Raw genomic sequence first — 27,780 nt, 5'->3', positions numbered from 1 at the left:
AGAAAATAATTACATTTATGAAGACCACGATTCACTCCAGAAGAGTTTAACAACTACTTTTCTATCGCAGCTATGAGTTCCTACCAAAATATTTTTCTGGACTGAATAATCAGCTGGTTATGATATACATTTTTTATTTTAGTTAATTTTTTTTTCTCATTTTTAAAACCCGAATGCAAACCTCTATTACTTTCTCATTAGCTTTCAATATTGCATATTAATTTAAGTGCTAATCTGTGTACTATTGAGCTAGTTCAAATTAATTAGAGATAAAGAGAATAAATAATTAATTATACAAAGAATTAGATGATTACTACTGTAGGATTAAATCAATATATGAGTGTTAAGTAAGTGCATGATCAGAATTAAAATTGTGCAAAAAATGAAATATATATATATATAAGCTATCTAATCATATAATAAATGTGTGTATATGAGTATATACATAGATGTAATATAGGTCCATATAAGTGCTCAAATTTACATTAAGTTTGAAGATCACCATTCCAAAATTAGATTTGTCTCTGTCATTAAAAAGCTAATTATCATGTACTTTGACTTTCATGCATTTTAATGTACATATGATAAGAGTTAGGGAAAAAAATTGAGATAAAAAACTTTTTTTTCTGTTAGCTCAGTATACTCGGTTGTACTGGCATAGACTGGGCCTTAATTCAGCATGCATGTGATCATACTTAATGCCTGTATACATTGTGCTATGCAGTGCAGTGTATATATATTGACCAAATTAACTTATGAATATGCCTTTGCCTTCATTGCCAAGCAATAAGTATATTTCCAATGCAGCTACATATAAATAAATAACTTATCTTTTGTTAGGAAGAATTTATACCACACTTGCCGTTGTGTATATACTGTGTTGTGCTGCCTGTGCAATGATTTTGTGAGCCTTATGTAGATGTGCCTGATTATTGCTGATGTTTTACATGAGATATTATTGTACATAATGGAATAAGTTTTTAGGAAAAGAAATTTTTTATGCTTTTATGTTCCTTTACAATTTTTTTGACATATATTTTGAAAAGAATAAATTGTTTAGAGCACATTTCAAAGTTTCATTGTGATTCATTTAAATAATAAAATGGTCGTTAAGAATATCATTGTATCATTTTAAAGTATAAAAATGAAATACAGTTAAAATTCTAAATAATAATTGATTCTACAATGGTAATTGCTTACATAACGATATTACTGTGCGGTCTCAATATGTTTTTTTCATATTATTATACTCTATGTGTAGTGATAACTCCTTAATAATGATAAATTTTTCTCTGCTCCCTTGATCCATACGCATCAATATGGCATATATTTTATAGTGTTTTAGGTCATTCCAAACATTTATAAAAATAGCATGCTATTTTATTGAAGCTAACCTGGATTCATTGTTACCAATAAAACTAAACATAATTTTTGCTTAACTTTATAACTAAAAATGTAATTTATTTTATGAAACACATTTTAATTTGCATTTATACATATTTCTTCTTTTATCTCTTGCTAATTCATGATGTTTCTAAAGACAGTTAACAATTTTGGCTGTTTTAAGGAAAATTGGAGATGTCCTGCATTTAGGATCATGATTCACAGCATTGGTGGACCCTATTCATAACTATGACATTTAGAGTGTGAGAAATAAAAGCCTGTGATGTACACTTTGATTGATCAGTTATAACATTATAACTAAACAGTGTTGTTCAAGTAGATAGAGTAAAAACAAAATATGAGTCTGAAAGTAAAGAAAGTTTCATTCATTTCTTTTGAATACAACAAAAAACATCCACAAGACATCAACAAAGGGCAATTCCAATTACCCCTGGCAACTGATATTTCCTGAGCAGACCATCTCTGCAACCAGTAAAAATATATTCACCATCACTTGCCATACAATAAACAGGATCAAATCCAGGTCCAGTGAGCTGAACAGACAAATCTCCCGACAGCGGCATGAACATACATGTGCCATCAGCTACAAAAATGATAAAATAAAATTCAACATACAAATACAAATACAAATACAACAAATACAAATACAAATACAACGCCACAACAGGCAAATTGCCCAACGAGGCGGCTGACTTAAGAACATCATGGATCCCCTAGCCCCTACCTACTACTGCTACACCACACATGCACCCCCCCCCGCGGAACCCCCCCAACGAATCGGTATATGCGGGAATGTGCGTGTACGTGTAGTGCAACCTGACGTAAAGTTTGTTTCTGTGTAATGCTTGTTATGTGTAGTGCTGTCATCTGCCCCCAGTTTTACTAACTATGAGTGAAGTGTTATGGTTGAATGATTTACCGTTGTAGGACTGTTGCTCTCTGTGGCGAGACTTTTTAACGGGGAGATCGGCTCGCATTTGCGCCTTGAAGTTGGGAACCACAGAAAACCAACTTCAGCCGACCACCACTGTGGGGTTCGAACCCGGATCCTCGCATCACGAGTCCGGCACTATAACCACTCGACCACCACAGCAACATAATATGATAGATTGCATAGAAGGGGTATAAGTCCAGAATTACCTTATATAAATAAATTTTCTTTCTCTCAAATTAATCACAACTCTGGTGTATATCACCATGGGTAAATTTACAACAGAATGAGTTGTGCTGGCAGTGTGCATTTGTACCTAATAATCTGAATGCACATTAAGAGTTATGAGTGTGTATTTTTACCGCTGCCATTGATTTTCCTAACAATGAGTGAATTTCAATAATTGAAATATTTGTACTGTTGTAGGTTTGTAGTGAACCTTTTTTACTGGGAGATTAGCTCTCCTTCGTGCCTCACAAACCTCCAACAAAGTTGGGAACCACAGAAAACCAACTTCAGTCAACCAACACTGTGCAACTCTGATGGGGTATTGAACCCTGGTTATTGCAGATGGGAGTCTGTCACTATAACCACATGAGCTCACAACAGCATAGATAAATATTATGCATAATTCTGACATGTTTCATTTTAAACTCTTTTTTTTGCTCTGTTTCTTCCTATAGAAAATTGAATTTTTAATACGCTAAACTAATGTCGTAATAAAATGCCATATGTTTTCTAAGATTTTTAGCTATCAAAAGAAAAAAAGATAAGTATAATGTAATGTAACTAACTTAATATGTCCCTCTTCCAAGCATATAAGTCTAATACAGTCAACACTCAATATAACGACTACTTGTTATTGTGACCGTTTCATCTTAACAACTGGTACCTTAAGAAGTCCAACATTTTTTCTATTTATCTCACGTCATTTTCCATACACTATAACAACCTACACACACCGTTCATTCCATTACAACGTTTGAACTCAGCTCAGTCCTCACTTTTTTTTGCTAAGAAATGAACGAAAAAGTGTTTAATATTTACCTTTGGTTGAAGAATTCCAGATATTAATATGCTTGCAATGACAAGAGATGCAATCAAATGTCTGATAAATACCTAGTAGAGGTCAGCTGAAGTTAGTTCTGAGGTCTTCCAACTTTGAGGTCCAAAAATGCACAAACCTATATCCTCTTAAAAATATGTCTGGGTTACCCTTGAACCTTAAATTGCATTTATGTAAATGCGTGCAAGCAATTAAGTATTGAAATTTTATTATTAGTTTCTAACCAGACATATTTTTATAGCAAAATGATTAATGCTGTATGATTTTTTTATTCTGTACAAGTATGAAAATCTCTTTATGAAATCAATTTGATCAAACTTTTGCTATAATGACCTCCCAATATAACATCCTTTTCCATGAAATAATAGGGGTCAGTATAACAAATGTCAACTGTATTTTGAACACCATACATAATTCTGCCATGTCTTATACTGCACTACTACTACTATTACTAAACCCAGACATGCACCTCGTCCATATTCCTTTGCGGAACCTCTAACGAATTGGTACATGCGGGAATGTGCGTGTACGTGTAGTGAAACCTGATGTGAAGTTTTTTTCTGTGTAATGCTTGTTATGTGTAGTGCTGCCATCTCCCACCAGTTTTTTTGAACTATGAGTGAAGTGTAATGATTGAATAATTAATCGTTGTAGGCCTGTTGCTCTCTGTAGCGAGACTTTTTAATGCGGAGATCTGCTCGCATTTGCGACTCGAAGTTGGGAACCACAGGAAACCAGCTTCAGTGGACCACCACTGCGGTGACGGTGGCTTATACTACACTGCCTAAACATGATGATATCACTTCTAAATAATTTAATGCTTTATATAAAATGTTATAGTGACGGACTTGCGATGCAAGGATCCGGGTTCGAACCCCACAGTGGTGGTCGGCTGAAGTTGGTTTTCTGTGGTTCCCAACTTCAAGGCGCAAATGCGAGCTGATCTCCCCGTTAAAAAGTCTTGCCACAGAGAGCAACAGCCCTACAACGATAAATCATTCAATCACAACACTTCACTCATAGTTAGAAAAAAACTGGTGGCAGATGGCAGCACTACACATAACAAGCATTACAGAGAAACAAAAAACTTCACGTCAGGTTTCACTACACGTACACGCACATTCCTGCATGTACTGATTCGTTGGGGGTTCCGCGGAGGGGGGGGGGGTTGGGTGTGTGGGCGGGTTGCATGTGTGGTGTAGCAGTAGTAGGTAGGGCCTCGAAAAAATGGCTCGGGGATCCATGATGTCTTAAGTCAGCCACCTCGTTGGACAATTTGCCTGTTGTGGCGTTGTATTTGTATAAAACCAAAAAGAAAATCAACAAGTTTTTCATGGATACATATTTTTAAATGCTTTCAGATCACTTTTTTTAGCTCAAAATTTTGTGAGATCTCTACGTGCTATCAGTAAAGAATGAAACTGAAGAAATTCTTTTTTTTTTTTTTAAATATTTAAAAATATTTATCAATGACTCAAAAAAAACTAAATGTACCTCTCGAAGAAAAGAACCCACTTGCTATTGGTAGTAAACTCAGAACTGCAGATGTCGATTCTTCCCATATGATGCATGGTTCACTGTAAGTTCAATATGGATAAGATAACATGTCAATGCATACAATAAGTAAATGCTTTACATACTTTAATGCCCTTTCATATGCCTTCTTTTTCCTCTTTCAAATTTCTCAACTTTTTAGTATGATTTATTACTATAGTTTTGTGGGAATCCTAATTAAAAGATACCTTAAGGGTCACCTCATGGTGTATAATCTGTATTATAAGCATGAGCAGTCTGAAATTAAGAGTGCATCATGAACCTAGTCTCGCTGGTTATTGATTCACGACCGCATCACCTGTATTACCTAGCCAGCTAGTTCTGGTAAGATTAGCAGTATTCGGTTTTCCAGTAAACCCTTCAGGGTGGATTGGGAGTGTATCTTAAGCATATCAATTTAAAGAAATAATTTTCCTTTTATTGAGTACATTGGTATACAATTTATTTTTAATGGGTGGAAAGTATTCTCTTTTCCAAAAATTTAAAACCTTGAGGCGCAACCAGGAATACCAGCCGCAACCCTGAAGGAGTTATACCCCTATGAGACAGAGCCTAGGTCATATCTGGTCCTACAGTAATCCCAGCTATATATAATAGCAAGGTAAAACTGTAATAGTAGGAAATGCACTTCCCAAAAGAGTATTTAAAAAGTACGCAGAAGGTATAGATCCAAGGTCCACAGAGAATAGTTAGATAATATACCTAATATTACGTACCTAAAAATGTAGTTGAATGAAAAATATTGCACGATTTGAACAGTGGTTTTTAATATGCAAACAAAGTTAGTAAATTTGATATAAAATTCAGGAATTACAGTAATAAAAGAGACCTCGTGTCACAGTGATAGAACTTTGGACCCATCCAACCCCTCAAGTCTAGTTTAGAAACATTAAACTTTCATTCTGAAGATATATAAAAGCTTTTTATGATGACTAAGATGCACATATTTCTGTGCTCAGATGCGAAAATGTCATAAGTCACTATTTCAAAATTTCATGATGGCAAATTTGTAAATAATATTCTGCCAAAATGTGATACTGTCCTTTTTGACTTACAATTACAATTTGCCCCCATTGTTTCCTCATAAACTGAAAGAGAATGACGAAACTTACTAAAATTATGAAAGACGGCACCTTCTAAAATTTTGAAGAACGAGACTCCGGAATGAGAACTCAATTTTTTGGGAAAGTGACTTCCCATCTAAGCACAGATTTGGTACATCAATTATCAACCAATCCAAAACATAATTTATAGAAAGTACATACTTTTCATGTAATAAAATATATAATGTAAAGATGTGCACAATTTACCTTGGATTTGCTACATCAAAACAGAACAAAGTCCCATCCTGTGAGCCACAGACAACTTTCGAGTTTGAGAGGAAACAACAACAATTGATAGCCGATGAGTGATTGTACTCAAATATCTGCAATACAAGAAAAGCAGGTAATAAAACAAGAGCTCATGAGTTATGCTAGTAGTTCTCAAAGTGCGCATGCCAACATTTATCATGGCCTCGTGGTGTACTAATTATATTGATGTATTCCTGTCTGCTTTGAAGTGGTTATTTTATGAATAAAATTATCTACTGGAATATTTTGGGAAGACAGATGGATTATTACTAGGTTAAGGAAGCCGTGGGTCACAAAAGTTTGAAAAGCACTGAGTTAAAGCGATTGACAAAGACTCCTTGACTGATATATAAATACTTGTGATTCTCAAATGATTTGTAGAGAGAAACATTCACATTACTGGTGCTTTCACTTTTGAACAAAACACAAGACCATGCCACCTATCTCATCTCTCTACCCTTCCACCCTCCAGTACATTTCTCACTGTCCCAGAAATGCACAATACCTTCTTCAAGTTACGAGTTTTAAGCGAACTCTTGGCTACAGTATTGTATCTATAGTTACTGCCACACATTTGAAATTTAGAAAGTTTAGTATATTTAAATTAAATAGGTTATTCCCTATAATGAGAAACGGTGGGGCAAAACTGACCAACTCCTTTTACTTTGTGAGTTGCAATATAATTTACTATGTTTATACATATATACTACAAGACAGGGTTGTTTGGTTTTAACCAAGTGTTTTTTTCACAAAATCCCATAAAAGTGGCCTAAATATAATTTTTTCTTTTGAAAAATATTATATTGGTTCATTATCAGCCAAAATGATTAATTCTTACCATATTTTCTATTCTTGGTGTACATTCTAATGGTATATCTTTAAATGGTGTAAGATGATATAATTGGGTTTTTTTTCAAAAAAATCTCATAAAAGTGGCCTGAATATAAATTTTCTTACATATTAAGTATCTTAGTTGCTCAAAGTAATATAAAGTACTGAAATATGTCATTCTTACTGCATTTTCTAACTTTGCACTACATTCTGATTTCTGATACTCTGTCTTAAGCAAATCCATGAATGAGGATTGCACCACACATATGTGGTGTATTATCCCACAGGCTTTTTTTCTCCTTCACAAAGAAGCAGCAATAGTAGTGACTTCATTGTCATGCTAAGGGCAAGTGGTCTTATAATCCAAAAAGACACCAGCCGCCCCTAAAGGACAATGTTCGGTGTGCTTGTAGTTACATTACATTACTTCACAGACACACACATTTTAATTTTATTTCTATATTTCCATAGGTAGCAGCACATATTGTACTTTATATCACCACCAGGCTTAACATTGAATTTTTTTTTACATATGTTCAGCATTACCCCCAGTTAATCAAGGTTCTACTGTGCAGGAGCAATAACCTGAAATTGGCCTGTTTGCGAAGTGGCCAGTGATCTCTGTAAAAAAAATTTTCAGTTAGAATTTCCTTGGAATATGGACTGGGTCACCATTTGGTTAGGATGTACAGTAGTGAGTGATTTAAGAAAAATAATCAGCTACATACAGGGTGATCATAATTTAAAAGTTCTGATTTCAAAACATGAATAAGAACTGCGGGTCAGAATGGCTTGAAAATTTGCATGGATCCACTGCATGAAGCAATAGAATTTTCTTTGGTGAAAGGAAAAAAAACCCTTCAAAATGTACAAGTAGATGATGCTGTACTAGGTCAGCTAGCTTAATCTATTTTGAGCAACCACATCATTTTGGCACTTAAACAGCATCAGTGTGTGAGTAGCAGGGTTGGAGAAATCCCAGATGCCAGGGCGACTAGAAAATCAGTTTTGCATTTAAAATTTTACATGTATTATTACGAAAATGAATTACAAGCACGAGTTTTTTTTTTTTTTGATTTTGTAATAATATGCTTTCCAACATGAGAATGGGACGTAAAGTCCCAGAAAAGTAAAAAGAAACACTCTGGATTGCTTTTTCTTGGGGAAAAACCATGGTTTGCTCCTAAGACATTTGGCTGGCACCTAAATTTTTTTTTGATTTGTCCAGCCCTGGTGGATAGCACAATGCTTATCAAGATGTACATTGCAACACCAGCAAAGCAGCTACTGACCATTTTGACAATAACAAGATGACATGACACCTGGTCGCCATGTTGACAGGTGAACACTATAACCCTTGCAACTTTCGGCTTTAGGGATAGTCCAAAACGTTATGTCCAGTGGTCGGATTGCAAACGTTGATGAATTGAAAGCACATCCACATCATTACCATGACATACTTTAGTCTGCTGTTGAACAAGCATTTCTGTGCTTCCATCTCACCGCCAGAACACGGTGGACCACATATTAAACATTTCTTGTATAAGTTGTAGCTGTTTGTTTAAATGATTTCATTTTTGTGGTTTCCATGAATTATAAAATCGTGCTATGCTAATTAAGTTATCATTTTGCCTTGACTGGCTATTGTTTCCATTCTGTGAGTGAATTTCCCATGTGCTGGATGAGTACAGCATCTTCTATTTTATATTTTAAAGCATTTTTCCCCCCTTCCCCATAAAAAATTCCATTGCAGGAATATTCATGCAAATTTCAAGGTCATTCTGACCAATGGTTCTTATTTTACAGTGTATTAAAATCGGAACTAGTTATAATCACCCTGTATATCTTAAACCATTGCTAATTAATCTGCATTAATTATGCTTCATTAAACACATTGTATTTGCCCAGTTTTTATCACAGTTTTTGTAAAATAGCCTTCCTAATTAAGCATATTGAAAGTAATGGGAGAAAACATCTTTATTATAGGGTTAACAATAACATTAATAATTTTCAAATGCAAAATAATTGCTTGAGTTAAGCTATAAAATAATTAAATTGCAAAAATTGTTTTACTAAAATTTAAAAATATTTATAGATCAATTAATATGGGAATAGTGTTAATTACATCAATAAACATTTTACTTTAATTATTAAAAGTTTGAATGTCCAAATATTTTCAACCAGTTCCTACATTTTACAAGAAGTTGGAAAGGATAAGAAAAGTGCAGTATATAAATCAAAAGCAACACTCAAAACTTTTTTGTAAAAAAATCAGTGCATTTTCACATGTGGTCCTTTTGTTGCCCAGATGAAAAATTTACCAATGATCATATCATGTGAAAGTGTGCAACCCACATTGACTTCAAAACTTAAAATTGCACTGGATTTTCAAAACCCAAAATTTTGGTAATTGTGCTTCTTAACCCTGTTAGATACATGAAATGTTGCCTCATCTGGAAAAAATGTCCTGGAGTAGAAATCAGGTTAACCATCGATGAGAGCTGACATATCTACTGTGATTTGCATCTTCTTGTATGGCGACACAATTTTTCTCTTTGTTTGCTTGTAACAATGGTAGTGTATAAAATGATGCTTCCAAAAAATTTGTTGTCAAACTCAGAGCTCGGCAGTCAAATTCTCCTAATATCATCACCCTACATACCATTACTGATTTTTAATTGTTGTTTGAAATTAGGGACATCTGATCCAGACACCCTGCATATTTCACATATGATAGGCATGTATATTTTGTGGCAGTAGAAGTGGCATTGCATATCTTAAAAAAAGAAGAAAAAAGACAGGGCTGTACTTACAGATTTCCGACTACGTACACCAACCCCAGTGAATATGCCACTTTCACATCCCAAAACCAAGAGTTTGCCTTCAGTTCCAACTTCTCTTTCACCTATACTGAGACACAAGGAGAAAAAATTAGCAAGTAGCATTTATCATTAATTGAAATGATATTCGCTCTTAAAATTGCCATTTTCAATAAAAATATTTTTGGCACACATATTTGCTTGTATACAGTCTGAACAGTGGGACATATACCACGAGTGGTAAATTTATCTAACCACCTATAAATACTTTGTTGGATTTCTTCGGCTTCCAATGCTTAAATTATTCTTGGCATGGTTTCAATGAGATGGCGTCAAATTCTTCAAGTTCAACAAATCATGTTCATCAACATGTTCAACAAATAGGATTTCATAGTTTGGATAATTTTACATCCAACTTGCTAAAGCCTATTTAGAATAGTATCATAAATGCTAGATTGGATTAAGATCAGAGAATGATGTGGACCATTCAAGCAAAATAAGCCAAAAAAAAAAAAAAAATCAATCCTAAATGATACCAGCAATATGCCACTGCACATCACCTTGTTGAAAATACCATATACACACACTTGGGATAAAACATTAACATGAAATAATACTTTACTGCACACCAATTTCAGTCATATCACTGTACAAAAATTTCCAACCAATAGAGTTGGGTGGGAAATGAAGGTGAGATCTATTGGTGATTGTCCCAGGCATGGTAGGTAAAGAACTTGTTTTCTATGTTCTTACCCAGATCAGACCCTGATGGTAACCTTCATGGTAGAACACGAGCATCTTACTATTGCATCACTTGGGCACAACATGAAATATTGAATTGGTCAACAATGATGGTCATACATGTTTGGCAAGTCATTATGTCTGACTACCCAAACCTGTCTGATCACCAAAACAGACCAATTCCAGTATTAATGCTTTACTGGGAAATTTTGCTAACATTAAACTAACTGGTCTTATTAGCTGGCATTGAAAAATATGAACTTACTCCGGTCACCATCAATTGCTCCTAAGTCAATGTCAACATCAGCAACAGCACAACAGTTTATTGATCCTGCCTGTTGTGAAATGGTTTCTAGGCACTGAGATTGTCCACAGTCCCAGAGTTTGACATTTCCATCCCTGGACACAGATATTATATTCCTTCCTCGTTCCACAATACATGTGTCTGTGATAGCTAAAGAAATTTGAAAATTTTTTTTATAGGCAGTATAAAAATGGTGGAACACAAATACAGTTACTGATTTGTGTATTGAAAACATAAAACCATGAATAAGTTATTTGAAGGAAAAAGTTGCATAGAGAAAGATATGGCATTTTGGGAGAATGAACCCAAGGAGCTCAAAATTAATGGTGAAAAAATTAAAGTTTCACCATGTTAAGAAATAAGCAAATCTGATGAGGCATTTTACCTATAGCACCAATTTGATATTTATTCTCGATATTCACAACATCTTCCATCATAGATGCTCATTTTCATTTTGGACAAGCACTGATACTCTGAACAATTTTTTTTTGTCAATTGAATTTTTATTTCCTTTTTTTATTTGTATTTTTTGTTAATTTTTTCATCAAACTTAAGGGGGGCAACATATTTCTAATTTGTGTTTATGTTGTTGGAGCACCAGAGGCATTCTTAAAGTGTAGCCTTTAGATGCAAAACACTACTGCAGCTTGATGCCAACTAAGAAATCTGGATTTTTAAAAAAGATTTTTATCCCCCCCAACTTATGATTAAACCTTCCTTTTTGTTTGATCATAAGTTGGGGGGGATAAATGGTTGGTTACCTAATGCCAGAGAAAGATATTTTTATATGTTTTGCAACACTGATCAAAAACTAAACATGTTAAAAATATGTGCTTTATACAAGTAATAGAATTCTTATGGTGAAGTTAAAATAATTTTAAATTATATATTTTACACAAAAAAAGTAGCCAATAGAAGGACATTTATCTACCATCCAGAGAGCCTTTCTTTGAGATCATAGACAGGCGAGTTAACCTACGTAGGCATCACTTCCAAATAAGAATACCAACGGCTAGAAGGGATTGCTTTTTCCACGGATATAGATACTGTGTGACAAGAATATGGAACAGTCTTCCATCAGAACTTGTATGAGCCTCCTACGCAAGATCTGCTTCTGCTATTGAGGATTTCGACCTGACTCCGTATGTGAAGTGCTTCCCGTTCTGACTATTATTATTATTTTTTTTTTCTTCCAGTATAAGTGCATTTCATGCATTCTGGGGTTATTGTAAATAAATCAATTTAAGATTATAAAAAAAGATGAAGCATGAAAGTATATTGGCCTTAAAAATATATATTATTAAAAAGAATGCATTGTTTTAAGATATAAAATTATCATTTTAAAATTTGAAAATTGCGTTGGGGCAGCCAAGGGAAGGGAATTTCCTTAAGTTTAACTTCAGGTAGGATTTTTAATTCTTATAACTTTTAAATGAAACACCTTTCCTTAATGTGGTAGTGTCTATAAATAATTTTATTGTGCAACTGATTGTTTTTTTAGTGGTTTTCATTTTTATGCATTTCTATATTTTGATGTTTTTTCCATATTTCCCATGGTTTTGTTACTTTAATGCTCTTGGACTTCTAGAGGTTGTCGTGCAAAATGTCAGGGGAACAGATGGCAAAATATGCCCTTTTTTAGGTTTACCATCATCAGAAATATTTTGCCCATGGGAAAATGTGAGGGGGCTCCCCCCTTGAGAAAGACTTCATTGTTCCAATAATCATAATTTTTTTTTGTTTGTCTTTGTTCTGATTTTACATTTACGCGCGCGCACACACAGGATGCATAACAAACAGGGGGTACGGCATTTTACTGTCAAACTGTTGAACCTAGACGTTATACTTCCATTTGAAAAAGTTTCCAAATAATGTTTAGTATCCAATATGTCCATTCATGTTTCAAGGGGTTGTTAGTTATTAAAATAAAATAAAATAAATTTTTTATACGGTCCCAGTGTGCCTCAAAACACAATTAGAAAGTTGTTGCCCTGTCTCGCTCGATGCAGACAAAAAACTTTCATGCTTTTAAGTGCAATATTTAATGAGATATTTGAATTGGAAAAACGTAGGAAATTTGGGGAAAAAACAGCATTATGTGCGGGCAAAACGGGTTTATTTTGCATTTAGAGTTGTTTTCTCCAAAATTTCCTCAATTTTTCTAATTCAAATATCTCGGTGAATGTTGCATTTAGAAACCATATATATATATATATATATATATATACACACACTTATGTTTTATATATATATAAAACTTATGTTTAAGAACCACATGCTGACATGCACATTCATAATTATAATTCAATCATCTCATGGTTTCACCTCTTATTAAATATAAAAATCTGGTCACATACAAAAGACTATGGGGGAAAAAAATCTACCTGTTGTGTTACCAATCAATGTAACTGGACAGTTCCCAGTTTCCGCAGACCATATTTTGATCTGTAAGTCAGCCCCCGCTGAAAGAATAACTATACCAGACGGGAAGAAACGACAGCGGTACACATCAAAGATATGACCTTCCAATGTCCTCTGAAATAAAATCAGAGGGTGGGGGAATAGAATCAAGGCATATATTGGCATAAAAATTGTTTTAGATCAACAATGCAATGTCTCAAAATTTGAATAAAATTCTGTGGGACAGTGTTGGATTGGAATTCTCAGATGCTATTTGTTATTAATGATTTAATACAAGGCTCCCACTGAAAAAATTAGCAAAGTAAGACTGGGTAGGACCCTCCGACAACATAATTGCAGAATTAAAATTTTTTTTTTTTGGAAAATTTGAAAAAAAACCCTTTTTTTTTTTCATAGCACACTATTTCAGTATCTTGTAAGATTGACTCGAGCTGAAGAAAAATGACAGAAATGACAATAACAAAAACCATTTTTGATCGAAAATGGGTACTAGCAACCTCAGATAATTTTTGTCTGTCTCCCCTCACAATATATGTTACATTCTTTTTTTGGAGTCTTCTACAGTCCAGTCTATCAACTCTCTTTGACAATGCACACAGCAAATTATGAAGACAGGTAAGTTTTTTAAGAATGATGCTCTTTCGAGACCACTTCCAAAAGCACAGAGCAAAACATGTAAATTACAAGGTTTGATGTAAATAAGTCAAAATGGACCAGATAGTTTTACTGCATTGTCCATCCCTTTTTTAAAAGTTTGTTTAAATTTTAGTGCTCAACGCCAGTGTAATCATTTTTGGCAAATGAAGCACTTTCATTTCTAGCTCTTTGCTGAGCATTGTAAATATTGTTTGTCTCTGCATGCCCTAAAAATACAGAAGACAACTGAGTGTTATTGGATATCATCAGAGTCACAAAACCGAAAATAGGCTGATGTACCCAACTGCTTTGTCATGCAAACTATTGTTTCACCTATACACAAAATGTGCACCATAATTTTGAATGATGAATGTTAGTTACTATCCAAGACCATGACGTAGTTAATACAAAATTACTTTTTTCTTCAACCAGGCACAAGTTTCTAATCACTACTCTACTTGTTGAATCCTGAAACTAAGCGAATGAAAAATTAACAAACCACCAAATGGTCCACATACACCTCCGTCCCCCAAATAACTAAAAAGAATACAATTTCTGCTTTGGCAGAATCATTAATTGCAATCTACTACTACCGAAAATTTGTATTATTTGGCACTATATCAATGATTCCCTCCTCAATTAAAATCAATTATATGAATTTTGTTGATAGGTTTTAGTAAAAAAATTAGGAAAAATAACAAAAACTAGAAAGTAGTACAAAACTGAGAAAGTAGGACATTTTATCAAAAAAAGTGGGAAAAGTAGGACAAGTGGGAGCCCGGTGCATTTTTAAGAAATTTGAGAATCGAACAGTAATACTGGGAAGAAGGGCACTTGGTTGAAAATGTAAGAGGCAAAAAAGTAAAAATATAGTGCTAAAGAGGTAGATCAATTATAGATGACATGTATCTCAAGAACATGGTGTTAGATTAACTACAGCACCTTTTAGAAAGAATTAACCCAAAAGATTATGGGTGCTGGAGCAATTGCTGGAAAAAGATTTGACAAGAATGAATATGCAATTAATAGAGGATTGGAGAAGCACCTAAAAAATCACCTGGATTAGAGAATGACTGATCATGAGAGATTAAACAACTCTGGAAATTATCTGTGACAAGTCTAAGGTGATTTAGAAAAATTTCACAAGAAAATTCCAGACTGTACCATAGATCAAAATGAGAAATTGTATCAAAGATTCAATAAAATGTCCGGGGTGGTTTCACTGAGTCAGAGAAAGAGAAGACATCTGTAGGGTTCTTAACCACTGAGGGATAGATTGTACTAAATTTAAATATAAAATTTTGTAACTTATTAAATTTTGATATTTGATAGGAAATTTCATCAGTTCATCCTTAGTGTAAATATTAAGGTTAATATTTCTTTTCTTAATCACTAAAAAAACGAATGTAGGATGTTCGACAACTAAGCAACCCATTTTCCATAGACCTAGCATAAAAAATAGTCCTCAAAATTGCTCTGCAATAAGCCTTCAGCTGATTGAAAATGTTCTCATGTAAAAATTACCATGACAGTGTTTTCTACACAAAAGTTTTCTTTTTCCTTAAAATCTGCAGCAGCACTCACTGTTCTGTGACGTATGTCACAGTCTTTGTTACACTCTGCTTTGTAGGCTCTGTCCTCAACATCAACTTTGAACTTGCCTGGAGGGATCAACACGATTAGTTTGCCATGAGATCTTCAAGAAGATATACAAGATTACTACTGCTTAACTGTACATGCAACTCATAAACATTCCTCTGGCACATTTTTAACAAATGGGTACATGCCAGAACACATTTTGTGTGTGTGTGTATGAGTGGCCTTAACAAGTTTATGTTGTCCGAGTTATGTGTGTTTTGTGTTCAGGATAAGCTGCCATCTGTCTCCAATATTTTTAAGTGAAAATGGCAGATCTTTGAATTTTCATGTTAAGTAAGTATCGATTTGGAAGGCTTTTTTTCATAGACAACTTACCAGACGATTTGGAAGGATTTTTTTCATAGACAACTTACCAGACGATTTGGAAGGATTTTTTTCATAGACAACTTACCAGAATAGAGCCATTCTGAGTATCCCACACAAATAACTTATTATCTCCACACACTAAAACTCCAAGGCCTTTTGCAGTTACATCAAGAGATACAATCTATAACAATAGATTATCATAAAATGATATCAATATAAAAAATATCAACTATATCAATACAAGCAACCCTGAGTAATTTATAACTGTATAGAAAAATTTACTCTCAATCAAATCTGCATTTTGACAAAATGAATGGCTGCAAGCATCCATGACCCTTGCTAGACCATTGCATGAATAAAAATACTGGTATTCTAGAGGCAGGTTTGTTCAAAAACATATTTGTCAAGGTTGAAGCATACTTACTCCTTTCCGATTGGGACTTGGAAATTTTCTTGAAGCAGCAAAAAAAATGCATTTGTTATTTGGATCTGAATGAACAAGAGTTATGCTTTTCTAGAGAAAAAAAGTTAAGAATTAGAATAAATATTATTGGAAAACATGTATTCGGTTTTGAGATTAATATTTCTATTTTGTTGCTATTATGGCTCCAGCTGGCTCAGAATCATAGAGCCTCCTCAATTATAATTATTACCCTAAATTCTAACAAAATATGGTTTCACATAAATCTTTAAGTGACTAAAAGAACGAACACATTCTCAAACAACACTGTCACTAACTATAAAATTGATGAATTTTATAACTATTAAAACTTCAAAAGAAACTCTATACAGTGGAACTTTGGTTAACGAGCTTAATTCGTTCCACCAATGTGCTCGTTCTGAATCAATCGTTATGTGAATCAAATTTCCTCATAGGAAATAATGGAAACTAGGATAATTTGTTAAATTTTTCATTCACATGAAAATCTATATTTATATAAAATCAATTTTCTGTTTGTGTGTCTATTCTTTATACAAATCTACAATTTTAGATCTATCATTACCAAATTTTGCATATATACCAAACGGGACCCAACTTGAATGATAGGCTACTTTGAAAGTTTGCCAGAACTGGGAAAATGCCTGAAATGGGCAAAAATCTGTCAGGCAACAATGTTCCTGGGCTCAACAATCATTTTCGGTTAGTTTAGTTACCATAGTTTCCTAACAACGTGTTTAAGACAAGCACATGCCTTTACAATGGTTTGTCACTTCTTTAATGCTGCCAGTATTATGTATTAGTTTATTCCTGTATAATAGTTTGTCACTTTTTCAATTGTCCCAGTAATTAAAGAAAACCCAGGCAGCGTCTGGTATTGTAGCTAGTGACTAATAAAAACGTCATTCATTCAATAATGCAACACAATAACATATTTAAAAATACCATAAATAAATATGCAATACGATAACGTTTACAAATTAACATACTCTAAACAACCAGAGAGAGGAGAAGGATGATTACCATTTAGGACGACTTATGTACTGCACTCACCGTCTGTAAACTTATTCTTTTTTGTGTGACTTTAAAATGCAACCCGATCCATGACACTTGCTTTTACCTTTTTTGGAAATGGGAAATCACACTACTGTTGGACTGATTTATATATTGTTTGTACTGCTACAGCTTTACTCAGGGTGGTTGACTTCTACAAAGTTTTGCAGAGATTCCTACATTCTACACATCTCTTAATCTCATTTGAAGTTCTCATTTCTCTGTTTTCCCCAGAGGAGATCATAATAATCTCTTGCTGTTGTGTGCAATAGAGATCCATCAGTTCGTCTGTGGATATGACCATGTTCTTCTAATAGTTCTTGAATGTCAGGCTCATGCACCTTTAGTCCCATGGTCTTCCCCAAGGACACAATCTATTCAGAAATGGCGACCCTTGTTCATGAGCTAGCCCCCCAAAGTCCCGATCAATAATGCAATCAGCCCAAAGTTTTTCTCCAAGCAGAATTTAAGAGAACTTTAAGCACACATACACGTGGTTACAATGCTACAACTAATTTTATATCCTAAACAGTCACGTTCGTGTAGAGGTGTTCATTTTTTGAGGGCATGCTGACCAAAGATTGTAGGGGAGAATATTACCCACATTTTCACAGAACTTGTGTGGACGAAAGCGAAAAACCATCAGCTCAGTTGTGCTAACGTGAAAATAAACAAAATGCAAAAATTTTGGTCATGATGCAAATCATTGCTCTTTAGTCGAATCAAAATTTATTCAAAATTTTTGCTTGTTATGCGAATTGCTCATTAACCGAAGTTCCACTGTACCTTTCGTGGCATGAAGAGATTGCATTTAACCAACAAATACTTTCACAAGAATTTTCCTTAACAATTTTTAAACTTTAATAAAATTGAATGTAAGCCATTAATTTAAACATAATTTGTCTGTAGAAACATACATACGTGTAATGACACTTCAAAATATAGACTGCATTAATCATTTTATTTACAAAGCTTTCCTAACCAAATTATCTACAGAAACTTTGATTTTGATTAATAAAAAATATATAGAAATTAATATCGATTAGATTCAAATTTTCACAATTGTCTTTTGAAACAAAATTAACAGATCCTCACAACACAAAAGAACATAAATTAACACATGCCTCTGAGTGTTTTTCTACTCGGAAATGTCCATCTACTTGAAGTTGAAGGTTGGATTCATTTCCCATTTCCTTACAAATAATTTTACCATGCTTACTGTTGCTGCCTGCAGAAAAATTACATACAAATAAGAAGCAAAGAGAATACAAACTATTTTGATCGTTGATTTATTTATTTTTCAAACCAACCAACACAATTGTATCTTTTTCTAAACACATTTCCCTCTGCCATGATCAAGCATTTCAGTGTTAAAATATTGCATTATGCAGTGAACGTTTGTTATAACAACCATACATTATTGTGACTGTTTAATTATAATGACCAGTGTGATAAGTCCTAATTTTTTCCTATTCATCCAATAAAAATTTTTATACAATATAACGACCTGCAAAGACCATTCAATCCATTACAATGTCCAAACTCATCAGCCCCCCCCCCCCCGTCTGCCTTGGCTCTTTTTCACAAAGAAATGTACAAAACTAGTATTTTTTGAGAAATTGAATTTTCTGGATGTTTGGTTTCATGTCTTATCATCTCAATGAAAAATGGTCAATGGTTCTTAAACTGTTAGCTGCAATGCCATGGAGTGCCACAATGTATTAAAACATGTGCTTACTTCTCAGGTTATACATAAATTGTTAGCAGGATTGGTAAAAAAAACAAGGTTTTTCTGAAACTGGTGTGTTTTTGGTTTTAATAGCATTTACATTAAAAACAATAAAATTTCTGAAAAATCATTAAAACTTCTAATAATTATTAAAAATAAAATGTTTATTATTGTAATTAACACAATTCCCATATTCATTAATCAATAAATATTTCTTAAATTTTAATAAACATTTTGGAATTTAGTTATTTTATAACTTAACTCAAAGAAATATTTTGTGTTTTAGAATTCTTGATGTTATTATTAACCCTATAATAATTATATTTCCCCTAGTTACTTTCAAGATGCTTAATTAGGACACTGTTTTGAAAAATCTATGATAAAAACTCGGCAAATACAATGTGTTTAATGAAGCATGATTAATGCAGATTGATTTGCAATATACAGGGTGATTATAACTAAAGTTCATTTCAAAACACTAAAATAAATACCACTGGTCAGAATTACTTGAAAATTTTGCATGAATGTTTCTGAGGCAATGGAATATTGTATGGCGAAAGGGGAAAAATACTTAAAAATGTAAAATAGACGATACTATATTCATCCAGAACATGCGAAACTTGCTCGCAGAGTGGATATGATAGCCAGTCAAAGCAAAATTATAATGGAATTTGCATGGCACGATTTTGTAATTCATGAAACATCACAAAAAATGAAGTCATTTAAACAACTACGACTTACACAAGAAATATTAAATATGTTATCCACAGTGTTTGACTGTGAGGTGGAAGAACAAAAATATTTGTTCAACAACAGATCAGAGTAGGCCTATGCCATGGTAATGATGTGCATGTGCTTTCAATTCACCAAAGTTTTCAATTCGACCACTGCACATAACATTTTGGGGTATCCCCAAAGCTTGAGGTAGCAAGTAGTGTTCACCTGTCAGGTGAACATGGCGGCCATGTCATCTAGTTATTGGTGAATTGGTTCTTCAGCAGCTGCTTCACTGATGTTGCAATGTGCATCTTGATAAAAGTTGTGCTATCCACCAGGTCCGGATAAATATCCATAATGAATCAATTGTGTGTGTGTGTGTGTTATCAAACAGCGTGGTAAAGTCATCCATGTTGACACTATTGACACATCTGGCTCATTCACATACTGGAAATTATTTAGCACATTTGGTTTTTAATTCAGTGAAAGCAACAGAAAAAAACTTCAAACGTAAAATATCAAGTTTTGTTACAGATAATAACTGCAAATATGGTTTCTTCCGGAAAGACTGGATGAAAAGCTTTTCTTTCCAGGACTTATATATGAAGGGTCGAGGGGGAAAAACGGTTTCAGTCCAAAAGAAAAAATAAATTAATGCTTTTGCAATTTTCAATACCTCAGTACAGTCTCTTTCAATCATGTAAAATATCAGAGGTAAAAATGCTTTCGGTCCGCTGTAATAAAGGAAGAAAGATAAGGCATAAGGGGGAAACAATGATTTTAGTCATAGAGAGCAGATGGAAAAACTATCAGGGTCCAGCATACGCGCATGCACAGAAAGTGATATTCGAGTGTGCATGTATTTATTTTGGTTTAGCGATGTGTAGTTTGTGCTTATGACTTTGATACAGTTCGTGTATCAAAGTATCACTGAGTATAGATTTATATTGTGTCCTAAAAAACATCCTATGTCGAGATTCCAGATGAATGGATGGAAGTTATAAGAAGTGGTTGAGTAAAACAATTTCCTTTCATAGTGATTGACTGTGAACAAGAAATTTTTAAAGCTTGGACAGATTTTTTAAAGCCTCTATACCAGACGAAAATGCTCACTGCCAACAAGGCCAATCAGATGTCTTCATGTAGATAGTTCTACACCATGTTTAGTGTACCACCATTCCAGTTTCTTTAATAGTCACACCAGCCATGAAGTTACTCTTAAAAACATGCAAAAAGAAAAGACCATCAACGAAAAGGACATGCCTATCGAAGAATTTGAACAAGGCCCTAGTTTCTCGTGCGAAATACACAATGACCTGGATCTTTAAGAGCTTTTTCAACAACTTGATGTGAATGATGAGCAGCATGATGATATATATTTTGGAATATATATCCACTATATATATATAGTGGAATATATTGGAGTTATGGAATATATTGGAATATATCTATATATTCCATGACAATGATGATTAAGGATGATAAACTTTTTTTTCACTGAATATTTTTCTGCACTAACCACCAGTAACGTTTTATCTACTTTTAACTTAATTCATCATACCATGATAAAATGCCATAATTATTCAAATTTTATAAAATGTGTGTGTGTGTGTTGGGTTTCAGAATCCTGTTCAAACTACATGTTCATGGGGGTGAAGCCAAGAAAAAGAAATTTTTATGCAACCATTTTTTTTTATTTGCTTTTCAAAAACAGGTTGGTTTGAGTTTTACATAACATATAACATGATATAAAATTGAAATGAAGTTTCCAACATGGTAATTAAACCAGATGTTCAAAGAAAAACTTTGTTTTTTGTCTTCTGAAAAATTTTGTTTTGTGGACTGAAACAATTTTTCCCCCGACCCTTCATATGGGTGCAGTGCCCACATTTTAAACCTTCTAGCCAAAGATTTGATTAAAACTGTAACAAAGCATGTTACAAATACAGTATATTTAAATATTTTCACAATCACCATGTCTTGAAAGCATGGTATCATACAGAAGGTGGAAGTGCATTGATACTTCCTGTAGAGGCACATGGAATACTTATTGTCATTCTCTTGAATCTTATGTCAAAACTGGTTAGTTGTTATCAAAGTTTGTGAAGACCACAGATCTCAAATATACAGTGACATCTCCATTAAAATCATAAATATTGGTTTAAAAAGAAATGTCAAGGACATTGATTGCGATTCTGAAATTGATAGCCATAGATTGCTATCATTTGCTATCATTGATAGATTTATATAACTTTGAGCAACTAAGATACTTAATATGTAAAAAAATGTATATTCAGGCCACTTTTATGTGAGATTTGTTTGAAAAAAACCAATTCTATCATCTTACACCATTTAAAGATATACCATCAGAATGTAATCCGAGAATAGAAAATGTGGTAAGAATGTAACATTTTGGCTAATAATGATACTTTTCAAGAGAAAAAAATTATATTTAGGTCACTTTTATGTTATTTTTTCAAAGAAACCACTTGGTTTAAACCAAACTCTGATTGTTAGTGAATTTGAATTGACTTTTATTTCACCAATCCAACTGCACTAACTGCCTTAAATGGTTGATGATACACAAAGGACACTTTGAGTTTGTCAAGTTCAGGAACCAATGAACTAAATTAGGTATATATACACTACACAATATACAATTACCTATTTCTTTGCAGCTGACCCATGCACTCTCATCTTTGATTCTACAAATATGCATAAAGAGATGGAAAAACAGAAAATAAGTACCACGAGTAAGCAACATGAAACATTGTGACATTCAATGACAAGAAATTTCTCTGCTTCAAAATATCATTCATTTTAAATTCTTGTGGAACTCAAATTACATACAGCAAATTCTCACTAATCTGACACATATCAGTGGCCACTTCGATAAGTGATCAGCCTAGTAGACCTGGCCAATGCCAGAAATTCAAGCTTTCACCAGCCCCTATATGTTGATCCCTATGTATGTATATCACTAAGATATCAATATTCAGATTCATTTCATTGTTAGGGTTGCCATAGTAATATAATAATCATAATGAGCTATGACTAATTATAAATGGTCATAATTTTCACAAAAAAATATGCCAATGCAGCAATGACCCTGAATCATAGAGATCAGTATATAGGGAACAGCAAAAGCCCAAATTTTGGACATTGGCCAGGTTAACTGGACTGGTGCGAAGTGACCAACTTCAGGCTTAGGCAGCAACATATATAAAACAAATTACATCACCTGAAACTACTTGTCACACACATCCAAACATCAATCACTCTGAATGAAATCTACTTAGAGGGACTCCTATTTCACATGGGCTCTAATTCTGAATTTACATTTCACTCATCATAAGGTCCATGCCCCCACCCCACAGATAGGACAGACAGGGCTTGAGCCTAAGAGTCCCTGATGAATCCCATTATTTTGGTTTGTTTTACAAACACAAGAGACCCACGCCAAATCATAACCAGGGAGTCTGCCAAGTTCCCATCTTAACCAGTCAAGTGGTTACGTTGGCATTTGCCGTCGCTGCCATACGCAATGGGGGTGCACTACGACGGCATTTGTTGACGCGCAGACTTTGTTCCGTCTTTTTCACCAGTCAAGTGGTTATTACGACAGCAATTGCTGTTGCTGCCATACATAATGGTGATGCCTACGACGCCATTTGCCGACGCACAGACTTTTCAGTATTTTTCACATAGATATGACGAAATAATTTGCCATACATGTGCTGCCATCCTTCTACTTTATTATCTCATCACTAGATGGAGTTGAACAATTATATTTCAAGGTCTGAGATTCTTATTACAATTATCTTTGTCATGTTTTGCAAAGCTCTGCATTCCCATTCCTTTTTTTTTTTTTCCGATTTCCTTGCGAAGATGCATCTGTTTTATTACTCATATATCTTTTAGCAAAGGTTCAACTGCTATGGTTCCACAGAAATCCATCAACAGCATTTCTTTTAGTCACAGGACATAATGACACCCCCCCCCCACTTTTTGAGGAGTCATATTACGGCTCGACACATTATATCTATAAAAAACCATGCTATAAAAATATTTTAATATTTAAAATTTCCAAGAAAAGGGAAAAGCGTGTGCATCTTCAAAAAAAAAGTAGGTACTGCAGGTAACGCTCTGAGAAATTAATTGGACAGTTGACTGGTTAAAGGGCATGGTTTCAGGATGTGGGGGCCTCTTATCTATAGCTTATAGGGGGCGGGGGTGAGGTTGTTAATGTCAGAAACTAACTCGGAAATGAAACGCTTACATAACAATACTCAAGGGAATGGAGAAACACATCATTATAAAGGAGTTATTGTTATAGATGGAATATATAAACACTATAAAAACTCCATTGGTACCAGAGAGTAATATTTACAATTATCATAAAAGAGGGTATCGCTATATAGGATTTTCACAGTATATTGTGAGTTAACATAGAAAACTCTTTTGTGGCAGACATAACATGTTCAACCATCTTGGGAATGTGTCTTGTTTTAAGTGAAAATAATACTTATGCTTAGGAATGGACCTGAAAATCCTCAAAGCAGAATGTTTTGCTTCTTTTACTTTTGCGACATACCTCGTAGAGTTTTTGGTATATTCTGCTTTGGGGCATTGAGAATAAAACAAACATGGTTTTAAACTCATCTAAAAGACCATCTTTTGGTCTGACGATGTTCTTGTCTTTCTTTGGGGGAAATGACTGAAATTGCCAATCCTGATAGAGCCTGGCCTTGTTCTGTTCAAAAGGAAAAGACCATCGTTTGTTATTGCGTCTCACCAACCTAGGCTAAAACATATTTTTACTATAGTAAGAAAAAAAATTGATAAAGCATCACTGAACATACAAGTATTCTGAAACGAATGATTGAATACTTTATTGGTTGAAGAAATTTTGCACATCTGATGTCAAAATCAATTTTAGTTCTCGCTTCAGTTCATTCAATATGGCAAGCTCTTGATCTTTCATCTTTTTTATTTCAGACATGGCTATTCTTTTCATGTTTTTAACATCTCGGGAACTCTTTTTGCTTTGATCAGATCTTTGGCGACAGTATTTAGTAAAATATACCGCTTTTCTAACGTTTGCGAGTTCCTCTTTCAAAAGCTGCTTTTCACTCGAACAGAACTCTTCAGATTTCCTAATCATGACTAGCAGCTCCTCCGCCTCTTCACAAGAGTCAGCAAGCGACTGCAGTATGGAGATAAACTTTGCTTCTTCCTGAATATATAATCTTTGGAGAGCTGCGAGATATGAGAGATCAAAGTGAGTGTCTGATGGCTTTGGCCACACCATGGTGCTCGTCGTTTGTAACTGAGAATTGTGTCCTGAAAGGGTTGTTCATATGTCACGAACAAATCAACTGCAACAGGTAAAATCCAAAAGAAATATAATGACATTCATAAAACAAGTATTTTAATAATTGCTTCAAAAACACTGACAACTAAAAAATCAATACGATTTATAATTTCTTTTCCGTAGCATCCGAAGATGACATCACTCTTTGCTATTACTACAAAGCTTTCGACAGCTGACTGATACAAAGATAAAGGCCAGTTGAGTTTACAATCCCCAAGAATTTCTTGAAAATTACTCCGAGACAGAGAGGTGAAAATGTATTGATTTAGTACAGTAAATACAGGATTTTTTTCTTCTTTCAAGTTTTATAGTTTTTCGAGAAAGAGACGTTCGACTGTATATAGAAAGGCAGAAGATACATGCATACAGAGCCGGATATTTATTCAATATGCAGCGGAAAACTTGCAATAACACCACACCCCTTATCGGATCTTTTGAAGCCATGTGACATCGGACATTTATTTGACGTGCAGCAGATTTAAGTCCCGGGATCAGTTTATGTATACTAGCTTGCCGCACCTTTTGAAAATAAATAAAAAATAATTGTCACATCTATATTATAATTAGCATGATGTAATTTCACTTTCATTTTGCCATGATGGTTCATGTAGCGGCCGGTGTGCACATTTCGCTCACTGATCTGCCACCTCATGCAGCAAGCCCATCACGATCTTTCAACCCCAAATACAAGTAATTGAAATGAATCAACTGTCATGATGGCTCACACCAACAACCTATAGAAGGGCCTCTAGGCTGGGACCTTTGGTCGGCCCTCTCTATAGTGAATTTACAGTGTGAGAAAACAAAAAGTGATGTGAATCGTTCCCCCCTGCCCCCCCCCCATGCAGGAGCCCTGTCAGCCCCCACCCTTGGGTAAATCACAATTCATCTATTCTTGGACATCCACTTGTCACAAATGTGCATGCGTTCGCACATTATGCACACAGATGTGATGTCACTTCTTCCGTCCTACACCGAATAAACGCCCAGCTCCGTGTACGTATCCACAGAGATATAGAAAAGGTTTTTTGTTCCCATGAACTTGGTGGATTTAAAAACGACCCATTCAATGCATCACACAAGAAACCCAGTACCTTGATTAGAAATAAATTACCGACATTCACAGGTGAAAAGTTGTATAAAAATATTGCCAGGACCATCTTAAGAGCATCATGGGGGCCCTTGGGCCAAGTGATTTCTGAGGTCCTACTAGGCAAGTTCTCGAAACCTTCAACAAGATCTCGTTATTTTTATGAGGCCGCGCCTCGCCCCCTCTCCTCTTGAGGCGCCCGGGCAGACCCATGCCTTAGGACGGCATTGAATATTGTAGGGTTCCAGCCCATGGACCCAATAAAGGTTACGCCTATGATGACATTCTTGTGAAATTATTCAAAACAACACAAATATCAAGTTCAAACACATATTAACCAGTGTCTAGTATAAAACTAAATCAAAATCACAATATAACTCAAATAATTGTAAACGGAAATTTTCAACGACTTTAAGGAAAAGAAATAAAGAATCTGTTCATTATAATATTGATGAGAAACATATCATAAAAACACTAAGGCTCAAAGTTATAGAGTGATAATAGGCTTTATTAATTTAGAGATAATGTGATAATTACTTGAGAACTTCTTCCCAATCGCATTGAATAGAAATCAATGGCCTACGAACAACGTTTGGCGCCATAGCTGCGTGATTGATTTGTTTATGTTGCGAAAAGCAGGAAAGAATTTTTATTTTCAGGTGACCACATAGCGACCTTTGCCTTTTCGTTCATCATTATTAATCATTATTCATGTGGTTGAGTGCCATCTATGTCAAAATATTGAAACCATACCGTTATTTGTTAAATAACCGATTCAGTTTTTCAATGTTTGAATTTTCCATGCATGAAAATCAATGATGGGCACAACTAAACGGCGGCAGACTACGCAAGCGGGGGAAGGAGGGGGCGGGTATGGAAGGACCGTTCGAAGAACATCATGGGGCCCCCGGGTGGTTTTCTGAGGGTGCACCTGGGAAATTCTCGAAAAATTCAACTACTTCTCGTTTTTCTGAGGCCCCTCTTTTCTTGACGCCCCCGGGCGAAGTGATTTTTCTGAGGCCCTTACCAGACAAATTTATATACATACTACTCGAAAATTTCAATTGTATCTCATTTTTGTGAGGCCCCTCTTCTCTTTAGGCCCCCGGGTGGTGTCTGGGTGTTCCTATGCGTTAAAACGGCGCTGCGATGCGGTGCACCCGCGGGTTGCACGCTGTAAGGGCCGGAGTCCAGCCTTTCATTTAGACACATAAATTTTGAGAAATCTTGAATAATAAAAATTCGGAAGAGAACAGCGCTTAAGTCAACGCAAAGGTCACTCTTTTGATGAGGCATACCTTGACAACGAAGATGTTGAAAAAACTTGAGGGAGCACACACAAGGAGCCCCCATA

General features: G+C 34.6%; 1 protein-coding gene across 1 annotated transcript; it reads right to left on the bottom strand.

Moving 5' to 3' along the window:
• Positions 1-1,746: 1,746 nt before the first annotated feature.
• Positions 1,747-27,270, bottom strand: LOC149083072 (proteasomal ATPase-associated factor 1-like). The gene is made up of 11 exons (XM_089236205.1): positions 26,964-27,270; positions 22,627-22,667; positions 18,641-18,744; positions 16,449-16,538; positions 16,110-16,205; positions 13,387-13,537; positions 10,964-11,152; positions 9,952-10,043; positions 6,266-6,381; positions 4,896-4,978; positions 1,747-1,987 (listed from the first exon to the last, which is right to left on the bottom strand). Exons 1-11 carry the CDS (start codon positions 27,026-27,028, stop codon positions 1,809-1,811), a joined length of 1,206 nt encoding a protein of 401 aa, XP_089092331.1. The 5' UTR covers positions 27,029-27,270; the 3' UTR covers positions 1,747-1,808.
• Between the last annotated feature and the right edge of the window lie 510 nt (positions 27,271-27,780).

This window comes from Pholcus phalangioides, unplaced genomic scaffold (genome assembly GCF_987345545.1).
Source record: "Pholcus phalangioides strain wild (caught in Gottingen) unplaced genomic scaffold, Ppha-v1.0 ptg000009l_1, whole genome shotgun sequence".
Classification (NCBI taxonomy): Eukaryota; Metazoa; Arthropoda; class Arachnida; order Araneae; family Pholcidae; genus Pholcus; species Pholcus phalangioides.
Note: the sequence above shows the minus strand (reverse complement) of the source record. Positions and strands in the feature narration are given on the sequence as shown.